Raw genomic sequence first — 17695 nt, forward strand, 5'->3', positions numbered from 1 at the left:
GAGCCTGAAGCCCAGCACTTCACATTTAGAATCTGAAATGGTAACACTCATTTTCTCTTTGCCCTCATCCTAGAACAGGACAAATAGATTTTTAAAAGTGTATTACCCTTTGTAAGGCTGTAGTTTGATGACACAAAAAAAAATCAATTTTAAGCCTCCTCGTAGCATAGAACACAACAGTGTTAATGTAGTACAGGCTCACTTGTCAGCTAAAATTAGTTAATCCACCCACATTTTTCAGAGATTGCATTGGCTAGCTTTCACAGAGGACCAGATATCATCTTGCCCTGCAATTTGTGTAACACCGGTATCACCTCCCTGTTGCATATTGGATAATTCAACAAGAACATGTTTTTGTGCCCACATTTGTTCCAAATTTTTGCAGCAGGAAGATTTGCTGATATGTGTAGTCTTGAGCTGGGGAACTTAATTCTGACTTTATGTTCTTACTGGCAGGGCGCACTGGGCACGAACCTGCAGATAACGTGCAGAGCCAATATGAATAATTACGGAAACAGGGCCTGTATTTTAATGATAAATTTCATATTTTGTTCTGAACTGCTGTGCAGAAAGTTGCAAGATTCTGAGAACAAAAAGGTGGGAAACAAGGAGAACCTGATTATGCATCGACAAGCATGCTGTCAGGTACCCTAGAAGTTACTTCTGTCTGAAGCTGTGCAAATATATTTTTTTTTCAGTTCCTTTTGCTGACCTGAGAAAAACAAAAGAAAAACCACACGCACACACAAACAGCAACCTGATATCTGTCACCAAAATGAAAGTCCAACACAGCATGCTTTATTCAAACATAATGTATTTTATTTCTTTTTTTTCATAAAAGTTTGAAATTAAATATAACAGACAAAATGACTGGAGGGTTGCTATGGGTGTCATACTTTTATCCAAAGATACAGGAGGCAGTAGAAACATACAAAATGTGGAAGATCTAGATCAAGTTATTTTGAAGGGGGGATCTGAACCCAGCAGGGAATTTAAATCCAAAATGCCCTAAGCAGCAATTCAAAGTATACTGCAATGAGACTCATTGTATTTTTTTCAACACAGTTTCATTTTCTATGAATAGTTACTGATCAGATCTGTGACTTAGTGATGTCCCAGTTACTATATGGAATGCTAAACATATTGCTCTAAAATGCAGCAGACACTTTAAAACATGCACTTTCATTCGCAGACATTTGTATGCACAATTCAGCATTGCATAAAGAGAATTTAGCTAGCTAGCTTCAAATGATCTTGTGAATGTACACAGAAGCACTGCAGAGCAACACAGAGATGCTAGTCTGTCTCCCAGAACTAGCACTGTTCTAGTGCTAGGAAGTACTGTGGGGTTATACTAACAAAGTAAACAGCCCTACCTCTCAGCAAAATTAAATAGACTAGCTGGAGTGCTATGCTTCTGTCCCTGAGGGTAAAACACAACTGGCTGTGTCTGCCCAGTGCATCCTAACTCCCTGTAGTTTAGAGTCATAGAGTGCTTTGGGTTGGAAGAAACCCTAAAGATCACCTTTTTCTAACCTCCCTTCCATTGGCAGGAACACCTTTCCACTAGACCAGGTTGCTCAAAGCCCCATCCAGCCTGGCCTTGAACAATTCCAGAGATGGGGCATCCACAACTTCTTTGGGCAATCTGATCCAGTGCCTCATCACAATCTGAGTAAAGAATTTCTTTCTTATGTCTAATTTAAATTTACCCTCTTTTGGTTTAAAACCAAAACTCATCCTATCACTATACTCACTGATAAACGGTGCCTCTCCTGCTTTCTTGTAGGACCTCTTTTTGGTACTGGAAGGCCGCTATAAGGTCTCCCTGGAGCCTTCTCTTCTCCAGGCTGAACGACGACAACTCCCTCAGCCTGTCTTTGTAGGAGTGGTGCTCCAGCCCTGTGATCATCTTTGTGGCCCTCCTCTGGACTTGCTCTAATACGTCCATGTCCTTCTTGTGCTGGGGGCCCCACAACTGAATGCAGTACTCCCGGCGGGGTCTCGTGAGAGCAGAGTAGAGGGGGACAATCACCTCCCTCACCCTGCTGATCATGCTTCTTTTGAAACAGCCCAGGATACTGTTGGCTTTATGGACTGCAAGTGAACATTGCAGGCTCATTTTCAGCTTCTTGTCAAACAAAACCCTTGAGTCCTTCTCCTCAGAGCTGCTCTTATTCCATTCTCCACCCAGCCTGTATTCATGCTTGGGATTGCCCTGACCCAGGTACAGGACCTTGCACTTGGGTTTTGGTCCTTTTTTCAGCTTCTTATGTTAGAGGCTGAAATAAATTTGTTTCATGCATTGTAGTGGAGTATAGAACTGTTTCATGACAAGATGATTTTTTTTCCCCTTCATTTTTTCCCCTTCATTTTTTTCCCCCATCATCACATTCTAATTAGGAGCAAATGCAAAAGTAAGTTTTAGGATGGAAAATACAACAAATGATCTGCACAAGTTGCTTGAAAAATTACCTTCTTTTCTAAACATATTTACATGTACTTCTGCAGTACCAAACCAGCAAAGACATCAAAGCTATTTTGTGGGGTTGGGAGGTTTTCGTAAATTCAATTTTTTATTTTTTTTTTTCAGTATTCCTCATATGGAAACAACAAGAACTTTTCACATCAGCCTGTGCTGCAGCAAGTGCATTTAACTGATGGAAATTATATGCTTTTTCCCCAAATCCAGTGCATGAATATGCATAAAAATATTCTTATTATCAGGGAAAACAAGCAAACAAAACAAAAGAGCAATATTTTTTTAAAAAAATCAGCTAGGTTAGGAGTAGGAAATAGCTTTCCTACTAAAGAGAGACTAAACAGGCTACAGTTCAGCTTGGAAAGAGAGATGAGCAGGGCTATGAGAGGAGTCTACAGTACCATGACAGTCACACAGATGGTTATTATAGAATGACTACTCATAATTTATCACAAAAGAAGAGTTGAGAAGTACAAGTCATTAGATAACAAGCCTCTAACAAATAAAATTTTCTGTTTCACAATGCATAATTAGGGTGAAGTTCACTATCACAAAATTGTGTCGAGGACAAAACTGTCTTTGTATTTTCAGGTATTACTCTGGTCTTTTCAGGTCTAAATTCTTGTGGATGACAAAACTCTCTTTCAATACACTGAAAGAGATACTAGAAAAATGGAAAATGGGCATGCTACCATCCTTTAAATACAGTGGTCAAGTTGCACTTCAGTTTAAAAGGGCCTTCAGAATTACACTATTATCACTTGCTTGGAGTTATGGCACACTGTGGAGCCACCACACTGGGAATGAGTGTGACATGATGAGTTGCAGCTTCCTTTCTGTTTTCCCCTCTGAATGAAGCAGCAAGCACCCTACATCAGTAGCGGATCACTACTCTTCTCTATGCTGAACATTTCACCCATTCTCCATTCCTGCTTGCTCACTTCAAAAAGGATGAAGCACTGTGTGGAAACTGCTTTCAAGATTGGTATATATATTGGATGTTTAACACAGAGTCTTCAAGGCAGCAGGGTGGTAACGCCTTGCTTAGCATATAGTTAAGGGGTTATCTTAAATTAAGAAGTGAACACAAAGATACAGTGCAGTGGGAATAAAAGGGAAGTACCCAGGTGCTCTAATTGAATAGGAACAATGAAACACAGTTCCAGTTACAGGGAAAAGGACCTACCTCACAATATTTATTCAACTGCCTGCTCTGCAGAGAATAGTGTTGCTGCTGAAATTTATAGAAAACAAGAGAAGACAACTATTTCAGCAGAATGATTATAATTAGTCACTCATGTTCTAAAGCTTACTTGGTCTATGGCATTGGCTTCTGGTCTTACTCTTGACTTGCAAACTATCATTTATCAACATAACAAATGGATGATTCCACAATGGAGGGCAGTTATTTTTCATGACCACAGAGAACAGATAACGTAATGAACATTAAACTGAATTAAAAACAAACATAAAAAACACACACAACAAAGAGTTAGTCTGCTTCCTTCTCCCCAGCAACACTCCTCTTTCAAAGCCTTTCTACAAACTCCTGCACAATGACTCTAAAAACACTACAACATGAGGTATACGTGATGATCTCTTGCTCCTAAAAATAGATTTAGCAAAATTATCACATGGTACTATTACTACAAATGCATTCCATATGAAGAGAATCACTGTAAGTAGGACACAGAGGAAGAAATCTCATTTACAGATGCAGCTGTGGTATCTGTCTCACACACTCAATACTTTAACTCCAAAATGCTGTTTATGATCAAAAGCCGAGAGTTTGTTCTTTCTTTTCCCATTAGAGACTTGCACAGAAATACCAGGGAAAGGTTTTAGTGTTTTTGATTACAATTCTCAATGTAGAAGGGCTATGCTATTTAGGTCAGAGCATTTAAATGAGACAAGAAAGTCTGATAATAAATTTTAATCCTTTTTAAATTTTATTGTTTGTAGCTCAGAAAACAAAAGCACACAGATGATCACAACTATTGAACTAGGTCAGAAAGTCTTTTTATCCTCAAAAAAACCTTGAATATTTGCAAGTAACTGGAAACTTGGGCTATGTTATCCCACAGAAACTATGGATTAAGGTTGTAGCTTGAAATCAGATAAATCTTACGTTGATTTTAGAAGTATTCTAGTGTAGTGTAAAAGCAACCATAGAAGGTATTTCAATGATACTTTGTCATCTTGTTAGCCTATTTCACAACTGCATTGAGTTTTATGCATATTGCATAAAGTTAGTTTCACACACACAGGAGAAAAGTGAATTCTCTTCATTGACCTTTACACTGCATTGGAAAGTGATTTACAGGATTCTTGGGTTATAATATTAACAATAATGGTAGTTATGTATATAGCTTTTTTTCCTTTCTTATCTTTATATACGCATGGATAAAACATAAAATAAAATATAATGTTAATGTTCTAAATATAGAAACAAAAAAGTCAAGTATGATTTTCATGTTGGATCCCAGAAGCAGGTTTTCAGATGCGTAAATGGCAAACAGTCGCCTAAACCCCATGAAATTTCACTTCTAGCACATTTATGCCTTTGAAAATCCTCAGCTTGAGATTACAAAAGCCCAGAATCAAACCTAGTCTTTAATGTTAATGCCATTCTTACGTGGCCACCAAAGATATAAAGTTATTCAAAGAAGACATCTACTTATGTACGTTTAGGTCATAAGATGCATTCACTAAATCCATATCAGGACAGTTCTTAATCACCTACATTATTTCAATATAGGAAGTTGGAAGCGAAGTGTGTGAAGTACTCATGCTTTGAGAACACCAACATCTTCTATAGTAAGGTTTGAATACCACTTAACTCCTCTATTGGCATAAGTTACCATAATTCCACAGAAGTCAATGAAGCTAAAGAGCTTCAGAGCTGCAAAGCATGTACCTCTATTATCACGTAGACAGAAAAAATCAGACTGATTCAAAGTTTACAGAATCAACATCTGTTAGTGGGTTTAAGATTCAAACCTGTGAGTATTATCTGAACAGAAAGCTCTGCAATATAGCAGTTTTTCTCATCATTTCCAAAACTACTTGGAAGACTGATTGATTCAACTGTGTGAAATAAAACATCAAATTAATTAATGTGGCTTTAAGAAAAGGAATAGAATGTTATGATTCTTATCCATATATATAACAATGTAGTTCCTTCTCCCCAAAATGTAAGGACATCTTTTGTTCTTATGTGTCATGAATGTAAACGGGATATAGCACACAGACAGGAGAGAAATTTTTACAGCATATCTAACACCTACCCAATATTAACTGTGGTGGGGGAAAAATATACATGCATATATAGTAGTATGCAGTAGTCTGTTAGCACTAAAGCACTAAAGCACTCAGCACTAAAACACATTCACTCTGGTGTTGGAGCTTATGGTACCTGTGTGGTAAGGCTGTACCTTTTATGTGTGATGAAGAGTGAAACACTTGCATGCGTTAAGAAGAAAGAACTAACGCAGGCAGGGGAGGAAGCATTCTTCCTTCACAGTAGAAATGCACACACTTCCTACCATGCACTTAGCAGCAATGTCCTGACCTCCAGTTCATGTAACTATAATGATCTCAGAAGAAACAGAGAAAAAGAAAAAAGTCTTAGAAACTGACCTGTTTTTCATTTTCATCCTCCAGCCTCAGCCTGTCCTCTATGCAGTTCCTGGCCTGAAGGAATGCCTTCCTCTGAGCCCTTTCTGTCAAAATCCTCACAAAGACCCCATACAAATTTACACTGACAAAAAGGATTGCATTGGCCACAAGCTGTAAGGAAGAAAGAAAAATAAATGAATATTTTAAAATACAGTTGTTGTGGGTTTTTTTATTCATTTATTTTATTTTACATTTCTGCTCAGCAAAATAAATTGAAAAGAAAAGCATGTTCTTTAAAACATTCTGCCTTGCTAGTCATGTCACTGAAACCCTTTCTCGTAGCCCAATTGTAGAGAAACAATAATAGCAGCTACCACAAATCCAAGCAGGCAATATTGCATGATACAGAACTTTTCATCTGCTGAAGTGAATTTCTCCTATGATGATCTATAGCTTATCACTTTCACGCAGCACCAGTTCTTTCATCAGTTCATTGGAAGATCTATCCATCTAGTAAGGAGACTAGTACCTTCAGCATTTAATTAATTGCATGATGCTCATAAGACAGAAATTGTATCCTATACCCCAGTAATTTAGGAAAATTATTGTTCCTTTTTTTACAGTTGAGAAGTGAGGCACTGTCAAAATCTGTAACTAAATCAAAATGTATTACTTAGTAAAACAATGAAATACAAAATGTATTATCTGGTAATGCAAAATCAAAACTTATTGCTTGGTACCCCAAGCTTTCACATTGTGAAGTTTGCACTTGGAAAATCTCTCCCCACATCCATATTGTTAGTGAGCATATTTTGTTTTTTTGAGAAGTCTCCCCAAAATATTGTTGATGCAATTATTCAGTGTACCTGCCAGAAGATGCCAAGGGTTTTCAAATGGTGCACAAAATGCTTGTACCATCTGCACAAGCCAAGACCCATGGAAATGCTAATAGCAGGAGCAATGAATTACCTTGGAATTACTTCCATGAATGGTGCTTTGATGAACAACACATAAATGATCCAACTGACCTTCTGATTATTTTTATTTTATTTTTATGATATGTGAGTAAAGTTAATTAAACTAATGTAAGTAACTCAACACTGGCTTGCATACCACTTCCCTACCCAAGACAACCCAATCCAAGTTCACCCAAGTTTCTCACTGCATCTCTGATATCTGAAGCCATGATACAGTTACAGAGTAAGGATGTTAATGAAAACTTGCATTACCTAAGTGTCTTTAGATAGTAAATTTTGCAATGCAATGTTTGTTTAGAAAGAAGGCAAAGAGTCCTATTTAGCTACTACCTTTTGAGTTTCATTCTTCATATTAACCTTAATTACCAAAAAGTCTTGATGAGGATTCATGGAACTCAGGAATTCCAAAATTTCAGTTGGCAGTTAAATTGGCCAAGATGGGTTATAACAAGAACAAAGAAAGACATTACAGTAAATAACATGATTCATGTAAAATTCCTATGCATCTAAAATTGTTCGTAAAGACCATATAACTGATGTTTATTTCTCATTTCACAGTATATATTTCTAGCTAGTATATCTCTAATGTTGCATGCTCTGCTACTGTAAACCAAAGAGAAGCCCACTGCCCATGTTTGCACTGCATGGTGAGTCCAGCTGTGCCAACAACACAATCAAATTAAAATAAATAAATAAATAAAACTAGTGGAAAAAAATGGTGCATTGTAGAGAATGCTTACCAGCTTTCGTGGGTGTAGGGCTGAAAGCTAGAACTCAGCCAATATGGTAAGCAAAGATTCAGAATGATATCCAGAAACTTCCTGCTGACTTCTGAGAGCCCTTGGGAAACGTTTTATCCCACAAAAATAAGAAATATATTTCTCATGTGTAAATGATGGTAATAATACATCTACAACTCCTGTGATCTCAGTATAATAGGGTGAACTGAAAGATCCATTCGGTGGGTTTTCCAGGCCTTCATGGATTCATAATTCCTCCAACTTTTTTCCTTCATATCTGGTTGTGATGAACTAAGAAGACAATGCCAACCATTTTCCTTCAAAAATTCTCACTAGCACAAAATCAAATAATAACCTGCAACAACAAAAGGGATCTGTGCCTAGCACTAGTGTTTCCTTTCTCCTCAGATATCCAAAAAGAAACACTTATCTCCCAAGAGATAATATGATTAAAGAATGGTGTTGTGGCTTCCTCTTGAGAAGTGCAAAATGTGGATTCAAATGTTATCAGTCAGATGAATTTCAATCTAATAATCTCATGTACTGGTTACTTGTATGCCAATTCTTATAAATAGCAATAGAAATGTAAAATTTTGAAGATGAAAAGCAGCACACAAACATTATTTCATGAAAGAGATGAGCATAGTCAGCAGTTCCTATCATGCTTTATTTTGCTTCATCACACAAGCCTGTTTGAGATATAACAGTTTTCGGCAGAAATTAAGTACCAGTAAATTAAAATTTCTGTAGAAATTCCAGTATAACCCTATTTTTAGACACATCAATGCTGCTAAACTCACCTTATCCCTGCATTTTGTCATGCTTGAATGTAACGACAACAGTACGCTGTAAAGCTAATTCTTAGAAGCTCAGTGGAATAAAAATAGAAAGGATTTGTAAAGGCCATATTTGGAGGCAGTAGACAGAGATCAAAAAAATAAACAATCAAGTGTTAACGGGCAAAGCAACTGCTTGACCCTGTATATATAGAAAATAGCTGTTAATAATGCTGCAAAATTAATACTATCTTTAGGTACTGATATCAGAGTGACTTAAAACATAAATAATTACTTTCAGAAAAAAAAAGTGTCAACTTGGTTTCTGGTCTTCAACTGAAAGCAGTAAAATATATTTTAACAACCTATCAGATGTTCTGTGATTGTTATTATGATTTAACTCAAGCAATGATGATCACCTGGACTTGAGGTAACTAATAGGTGGGTTCCTGCAATCATGCAACCACTTTCAGACTCAGCAGGGTCAGTAATTTTCCAACATGCTTTGAATACTTTAAGATGAAACAGCTTAGCTGTCAGCTCTGGCCTGTGGGGAATCATGAAAAGTGATAAAGCAAGTAAAAGATTCATAGATTTCAAAATGTGAGAAAAGAAAGTAGGGCAGATTGTCTCCTGAGGTAGGAGTTCTTCCCCTCCACAATCCTTCTGCGTATTTACTATTTTTTCCTCAATTGCAAACTACATACATTCTTCTCTGTAGGTTTCTCAAATATATGTCACTCCCATAGTGCCTTTCATTTCAATATGTAAGCACGTATATTGCTCTCTATATAAACATAACTTACACACATTATCTGACATAAATCAAGGAAAGACCGAGAGACATACTTTTAACACAAAGCAATTTTAAGATTTATTGAAGCATCTGAAACTGCTGAAATATCAAGGAGTTTCATTTTAAAAACTTTCTACATTATTCATTATATTGCTGCTTAGTATCAAAAAGAGTGCTCTTCAGACTTCACCACCATCTCCTATTTACATAACTACAGAAGGAATAATTTCCTTAATGTAACACACAGTAATTTAAAGATATTTTTATTCCACGACTTCTTTCAAACTATGTTACCCATACTGAGATAATAGGCCAGCCAGAGTAACAAAAATGCTTCAGAGACATGAAAGACAATTTCCAGTTTTGATTGCTGTCTTATCCTCTGCATGAAGTATGCTGCACTTCAGCAGCATTGAGCACCTTGAGCTTTAAGCTTCTCTATATCTTAGCAGGGTACAACCTCCATCTCTGTATAGACTGTCTGCCATGGTTCCTTGTGCTCACTGTAGTGGTTGTTATCAAAGGCAGACTTCTGACACTTCTCACACGGAAAGGTAGTTCTTATAAGCTGCCTAGTCACTGAAGAGGGACTGACAGCTCCAGCAGGTACTTTAACCAAATTTCTATTCTTCCTGTATTTTCTTCATTGACTTACTTGGGTCTAAAGTTAGTTTTGGTAAGGAATTTGGTAGGGAATTCTGAATATGCAGTATAGCAATTCCCATCAAGGAGTGGGCAAGTAATTCTGGAGATACACTTACACATGCACAGGGATCAAAGAGTTCAGTTAATAAGCTATTATTATTATTATTATTATTATTAATTATTATTATTTTCATAGTCATCTCCCACTTCTTGAATGACCCTTGGGTTTAGCTGAGAGACTCTTCAAAGTGTCTCTCAAAACTTTTTTCTCTCTCTCTGCTACTCTAGATATATTCTATCTCCACTTTTTTTTCCTTCAAAGCAAGAATCTTATGTGTATGTTCATTCATGTTCTTTCTCTCTCTTAAACGTTGAGAACTCTGTCTGCAAATGACCTATTAATTACCTTTTAAGAAGACTGTGTTTTCTCAACACTCTAATTTTGCTATGAGATGAACAGTAGCATAGTAGACAGTTCAAACCTGAGGCTGGTTTCCACTATGGAGTTGGTTTCTGTTTGTCTCACAAAATTGCCTCACAGAAAAATAAGGCTACTTCACTAAGGTGTAAATGGCTTCTGGATCATTTGAATACTTTTTTACAAGGTGACATTCATATGAATGGATATTGAAATACCCAACTGAAGTAGACTAAATGAGAAATATAAATTATTAGAGAAGAAAACTTAAGGAACTTCATTCTGCTTTCTGGGTTTGTGATTTGAGTGGGACTGAAAATGAATTTCAATAGTAACCACTCCCCAGATCATAACTCAGTAGCTAAAATCAATATTTAATTTATCAGCATCATGGTTTAACATAGTGTCCCAAAAAATAAAGGAGACTGGAATAGGTAGTATATGTGGAGAGCTGCTCCAGGTGAAGGCTGAAATCTGCAGAAAAAACACAAGAGCAAGATGATTCTTACACGTCTTAACCCTCAGATATCTGAAAAAAAATAAAGGTATGGAGGCCCTGAATTCTACTTCCAGTTCTTTGTGTTGATTGAGTTCTACTACAAATAATTTCTGTGCCACAGTTGTTTCCATTATGCAGATAATGTAACATTTACTCATTCTGTCAAAACACTTAGACATAGCAATGAAGTGAGTTACTGTAAGATATAAATGTCTATTGTGAGGCATGCCTCTAAGGAGTCATAAAAAGATTACCAAAATGAGTCAGTGCTTCCTCCATTACAATGGTTGAAGAGCAAAGCAATACTGTGTTGTTCATTGAAATTGTTGATATCATGAACAAGACCCTTCAAAAGTTTAAATAAAAATAATTTCTCTTTTTCCAGTTATGGAAAATTACAGCAGTGTTTTATTTACAGAACAAGAATGCGTAGAAGAGAAAGTGCAATTGCTTCTTGGTCTTGACATGGCTTTTTTAAATCATTTACTTAACTCACTTTGCAACCTTTTGAGAACACTTAATTACTACTTCTGCTTCCTCCTTTTGCTGAAGTGGCATATCACAGGAGCAGAGAATTGCTCCTTAGCTCTTGCTGTGTCCCAGAAACTATGCCCTGGTACCAAAGAAGTCACCCAAACAAATTATCTCCAGATTAAACAAATGTATTCCCTTTTTGAATAAACAGTCCTCTCTTACTTCTATTAGTTTTTGTCCTAGTTTCTTTATATAACTTACTAAGAAAATGTGTTCTGCTGTGATATTCTCCATGGTTCACCTCTTAATTTGCACCCCCTCCAGAATCTATAGCATACGCTAAGAGGGGATTAGTGACAAGTAAGCCTGGACAAGCATCAGCCTCAGCCTTCCTAGCCATTAGTTTTCTCATTCATGTGGTCAAACCCTGTTTTATAGATGAGCATGCAGCAGCAAACATGGAAGTTACCAATCATCCAATGATGGGTGAAAATTGTTCTGCATCATAACTGTCTAGTGTGTGCATGTCAGGGCTAGCACTGAAGGGCAAACTGAGTCCAGAAAAAAAAGATCTAAACACAAAAATACTCTTTTAGAAATGGTTGGCCCAAATATATAGCTTTAACATCTGAAGCTTGCCAAGTATAGCACTAAGCTGTTGCACTTCAGAAATTTCAAAAAGCAACAAGAAAATGATCTGATTTGTCTCTGTTGTTATACAAGACGTGAATATTAATATTCTTTTGTGAGTTGATTCCTGACAGCATGTGAAGAACATTTTTAATTTATTTCTCTTGGTTTCATGTTTCTATCTATGAAGTCCAGTTAAATTAGCAATATTTTCATATATCAATGCAGATCTTGCAGATAAATAATTGCAGGTTACATGTACACACATCAACAAATTCTCTCCAAAGCCAACATAAGTACTGGGGCTACTGGGGACAGAAAAGAATATCTGAAGAATATTATATATGAAGCCAAAACAATTTCCCACTCATCCAGACAGATCTGTCAAGCATAGGTGCACACAAGAACTGGCTGATCTCCATGGTTTTTCACTATGAGAGAGGCTATGAAAGGCTGTCAGATACGATATGATGATATTGCAGTGTAGCTTTCTCTTGTTGTTATATTATGGTATTGAAGTCTAGAGTATGCATCAGGTCCACTGCAGGTTCATATAACTTAAATCTAATTATATGGTCTCAGTCACTTCCATCTGAGAAAATCTGACACGATGAGCTGCCCACAAAAAAGTAAAAATATTCTTGCAAACTGGGCTGTCATATTCCACAAATTTCTCTGTGCTGAGAGAAGAGATGCATGTGTTTCCTATGCTTCTTTCCTGAGTTTGCCCTTACACTCTTCTATAGTAACTTGTAAATCACCATAGAACAAATAAGGCTTAGTACTTTGGGGTGGTTTGCTATGGTTGGTTTTATGGGTGGTGGTGGTTGTTGTTGTTGTTGTTGTTATTTTGACAATGCAATTGTTCTCAAGCATTGTAAATAGCTGTTAGCTATCACAAAAGAATACATTGCCAAAGCTGTTTGAAATAATTTCTACAGAAATTAACGTTCTGCATATTTTTATTAACTTGAGCATGTAATTTGCACTTGTTTGACAAAGGCCAGGAGATCAGTCCCTGAGGTTGTTCTGCATCAAACAAAAATCTGCAGCTTTCTCCCCTTTCTGCATTTGTCAGTACAATGTTATGTTATGGAATTACGGCATAGTACAGAAAGCTATTGTCCAACATTTGTTTGTATTTGTTATATGCAATATCTGGTTCCTTTTCAAGACTTGTTCCCGTGCAAGGATTCATCTGAACATCTTAATATATATGATTTTCTTTAAAAGTTGTAATAACTATACACAAAAATAATGACTTGTGGGGCTATACAGTTCAAGCTAGTTTGAGACGTTCTTTGGAACTAGAGTTGCTAGGTGACTGGACCTTCAGATCTTAAATGCAATTTTTCTTCATTGGAGTCCTGTGAATGGCTGAGAAATGGTACGTAGCAGCTTCATTCTGGCACATGGATGCTGTAGATAGGACACATTTCTTATCTAGTGTATAGCTGTTAAAGGCATAAAACAAGGCCATGACTTCAGTTCCGCAAAAAGCACTATGTTTTCAGATTGTTTTAGTAACAACCCCGAAGGAAGAGTGCAACAGCCTCCTTCTGAGGCTCCCTGCCACGATCATTTCACAGCTGAATGTTTGTGTCATTGGCAAAGTGAACTCAGCACAGCCTCATGTTCCAATGGCATGATTTGGTTATCTTACTATCCGTAAAATATACTCCATAGTGTCCCTCTAACAGAATCTGGTTTACTGAATATTGATAAGTACTCATCAAGCTTCTGCATGTTCTGGCAGCTGATGCACATTTCCAGCTTTTCACTCAGGATCTTTCATTAGTTAGCTTTAGTTTAGTTTTCAAGGGGCACTCAGACGTGCTCTACAAAGCCTTGCCAATATACGGTGCTGGGAAACTGAACCTTAGTCAGAAAGGGGGAGTCATTCTGCCGGCCAGTGACAGAGCTGATTACAAAACATGGATCTTCCATGTCCCAGCACTGCTCTCCAGTAGTTCACATTCATTCTTGTCAAGCCTAGAAGCTGTGCCACTGGGGATGAAATACTATCCCAGGGCATATTACAAATGCTGCACAAACACCATCTGTTTGGTACTGCAATGGTGTTCTCCTGTGCTGTACACAGGATACTTCCAAAGAGGGATTTATTTTTTCTCCTGGAAAGTCAGATGCATAAAACCTGGGAAATGTAACACCCAGCATTAAAACCTCAAAGTGTTTTTTGTTGTTGTTGTTCTTGTTGTTGTTTTGCTGTTGCTGTTTTGTTGTTGTTGTTGTTGTTTTAATTTAGCTTCAGGGCTTTCTCAAGATTTGACTGAGTATCTGGGAGAGGGCCATGGCTACAACCAGGCTCCCAAGTCACTAATAAATCAGTTAGGTATGATTACAGGCTGAGAAAAATCATCACAGAGTAAATTCAAGCAGCTGTCCAAATATTACACTGTAATTAATCTATTATTAGGAAATGACATTGAAATGGGTTATTGATGGACCTGTCGAGCAAATCTGAGTCATTTTTTGTTACTCAGGCAGTGTAAGGTACACATTTTTCATATTAAGCAATGGGTCCCACATTTATTTTTGTCACTAAAAAATGTTCACCTCAAAAATGTCTAGAAGTATACAGAAGTCTTCTAACAACTCACCTGCAAATTAAATTGATTTACTATACTGTGAAGCCTTGGTTCTTACTCACTGCAGAAACACCTGGTCCTTTTCCTGATAAATGAAGGCAGACAGAGATAAAGAGAGGATAAAGTGCATATGCTGTTGATCAGGCTGCCTGTGTACTGCTAAGTGAAAACATAACTTCATTAAGATGAAACTGATCTCAATCAGCTTCCCTTTCTGCCAGATAGATTGCCTGCTAGACCTGACAAATGTCCTCTTGTGTCTCTTTTTTTTTTTTCCTCTTCATGCAGATATTTGAAGCAGCTGGTGAATGATGTCACTTCTGGTCAAATGTCCTGAAAAGATGAAAGTGTTTGCCTTGAGGAAACTACTACACTGAGCCTGTTTACTTTTCTCCTGTTATGCTTTACAACTTGCAAGGCAAGCTTTACTAAAAGCTATCTCTTCAGATAATAAGATTTCCACTCTGCATGGTCATTTAATCTATGGTATCTTCTGTCAGTGTTGGCACTTGAGAGCTTTAATACTCACAAAGTTGAAAAACAGCAGTTTAAGCCGAAAATATAGAGAAGGTTAGCCATTTTCTTGTTCAACTATGAAAAGTATATTTTTGCAAAGAGAAACCAGCAATACACTATGTCATCTATAATCAATAAGTTGATGGAAGATTTAAAATATATATATATTTCCAGTTCCATCTGCACTTGATAAACTTACTAGGAAAATAAGAGGCTGTTCTTCTACTTAAAAATTGAATTGATCAGTCAATGATTTCAAGTCAAAGGAATTCTAAAGAACCAAACTATCCTGATTTTCAGTTAACATTCCTGAAAAAATCAAGTTTATTGTTAGAAAATCCCTATGATGTATGACTAAAAATAATCTGAGTGCACCAAAAAATGCAGGTGTGATTCTATGGTTGGGAGTTTGGGTAATATTCCTAAATGATTCATACACACTTCATTGCAGGATCAGGACCTTAGAGAAAGAACAATATGAATAATTTGTGAGCAACAGGATATTTTAGAAGAAATATCATGAGAGGACATGATAAATAATTTCTTGGATTATATGATCTTTTGGCCTGTGTAAGTTTGGTTCTATTTTAATGCAACATCATTTGAATGTAAATATATATAAAATATATATATATATATATTTTTGCAAAAATTCACAATATTATGAATGCCAAACACTTAAAAACACTGAGGTGAACTGCAGAAATAAATAAAATCTTGAAATAATATTTTTTTAAAAAAACGAAGGATGATAAAAGAAAACAAGAAGTAAAGCAAATATGTTTTTAGAAGAAGAGGAATAAATGGGGGTAAAAGGAGAAATAAAACAGGAAAGTAGGAAAATAATTCTAAACAGTGGAACTGAAACACCTTCTCAGCTCAGAAAAAAAGCTAAAGAATAATATGGTGCTCAGAATTACTGATACGATGCCAAATTCAGAGAAAAAATAGCATATTGTTTCAGACTTTTTTAATGGATGAGAATGACAGGTAAGGAACAAGTTACTCTGACTACAAATGAGATACACCTTGCCATAGAAGGAGATCAGGTTTGTCAATTTCAGGTTTGCCTTTCATAAACCCATGCTGACTGGGCCTGATCACCTGGTTGTCCTGTAAGTGCCACGTGGTGGTACTCAAAATAATCTGCTCCATGAGCTTCCCCAGCACTGAGGTCAGACTGATAGGCCTGTAGTTTTCTGGATCCTCCTTTCAGTCTTTCTTGTAGATGGTTGTGACATTTGCTAGCTGCCAGTTGACTGGGACCTCCCCTGATAGCCAGGACTGCTGATAAATGAAGGAAAACGGTTTGGTGAGCCCTTTGGCCAGATCCCTCAGTACCCTCTGGTGGATCCCATTTGGCCCCATAGATTTGCATACAGCTAAGTGGTTTAGCAGGTTGCTAACCATTTCCTCTTGGACTATGAGGGCTTCATTCTGCTCCCATCCCTATCTACCAGCTTAGGGGACTGCATACCCAGAGAACAACTGGTCTTGCTACTAAAGACTGAGGCAAAGAAGGCATTAAGTACCTCAGCCTCTTCCTCTTCTCTTGTCACTATGTTTCTCCATACAACCAATAATGGATGGAGATTCTCGTTAGTCCTCCTTTTCTTTTTTATGTATTTATAAAAACATTTTTTAGTGTCTTTAACAGCAGTAGACAGATTGAGCTCAAGCTGGGCTTTGGCCCTTCTATTTTATTCCCTGCACAGCCTCATGGTATATTTATAGTCTTCCTGAGTGGCCTGCGCCTTCTTCCAAAGGTCATAAACCCTCTTTTTCTTCCTCTAGCTATAGCTCTCTGTTCAGCTAGGCTGGTCTTCTTCCATGCCGGCTCATCTTTAGGCACGTGGGGATGGCCTGCTCCTGCCTTTAGTATTTCTTTCTTGAAGAGTGTCCACCCTTCCTGGACTCCTTTGTCCTTCAGGACTGCATCCCAAGGGAATCCGCCAACTCATCTCCTTAACAGGCCAAAGTCTGCCCTCTGGAAGTCCAGGGTGGCAGTTCTGCTAACCCCCCTCCTTACTTTTCCAAGAATTGAAAACTCTGTTAATTCATGATCGCTATGCCCAAAACAGCCTCTAACCTTCACATCACCCACAAGTCCTTCTCTGTTCACAAACAAAAGGTCCAACAGGGCGCCATCCCTGGTTGCTCACTCACCAGCTGTGTCAGGAATTTATCTTCCACACACTCTAGAAACCTCCTAGACTGTTTCCTCTCTGCTGTGCTGTATTTCCAGCAGACATCTGGAAAGCTGAAATCTCTCATGAGAACAAGGGCTAGCAATCGCATTACCTTTTTGGTGTAGAAGCCCTTAATCCTGCATGACCATTCCCAGGCACTTCAGTGATTTCTAACCTGTCAATGTCCCTAGTACATTTGCTGCCGCGTGGCTCTGCAGTGAACCTTGCTAGCACCTCGCTAATTATGGTTACTTTGACTGTAACTACTGTCATACCCACCCCAGGCTTGTCTCTGTCAAGCCTGGTTTTATCCCTTTCCCCCTTCA

General features: G+C 37.5%; 1 protein-coding gene across 2 annotated transcripts in view; it reads right to left on the reverse strand.

Annotated features, from left to right (window-relative positions):
* ADCY1 (adenylate cyclase 1) overlaps positions 1-17695 on the reverse strand; it is a 168664-nt gene that overhangs the window by 122783 nt on the left and 28186 nt on the right. For both annotated transcript variants that reach the window (XR_005817336.1, XM_040548907.1), the window contains exon 2: positions 6122-6271. Coding sequence is in view for 1 of the 2 variants with exons in the window: in XM_040548907.1 (XP_040404841.1) it covers positions 6122-6271 (150 nt within the window). In the remaining variant the exon portion in view is untranslated. The remainder of the gene's footprint in view (positions 1-6121; positions 6272-17695) is intronic.

Source organism: Cygnus olor, chromosome 2, assembly GCF_009769625.2.
Source record: "Cygnus olor isolate bCygOlo1 chromosome 2, bCygOlo1.pri.v2, whole genome shotgun sequence".
NCBI classification, from domain to species: domain Eukaryota; kingdom Metazoa; phylum Chordata; class Aves; order Anseriformes; family Anatidae; genus Cygnus; species Cygnus olor.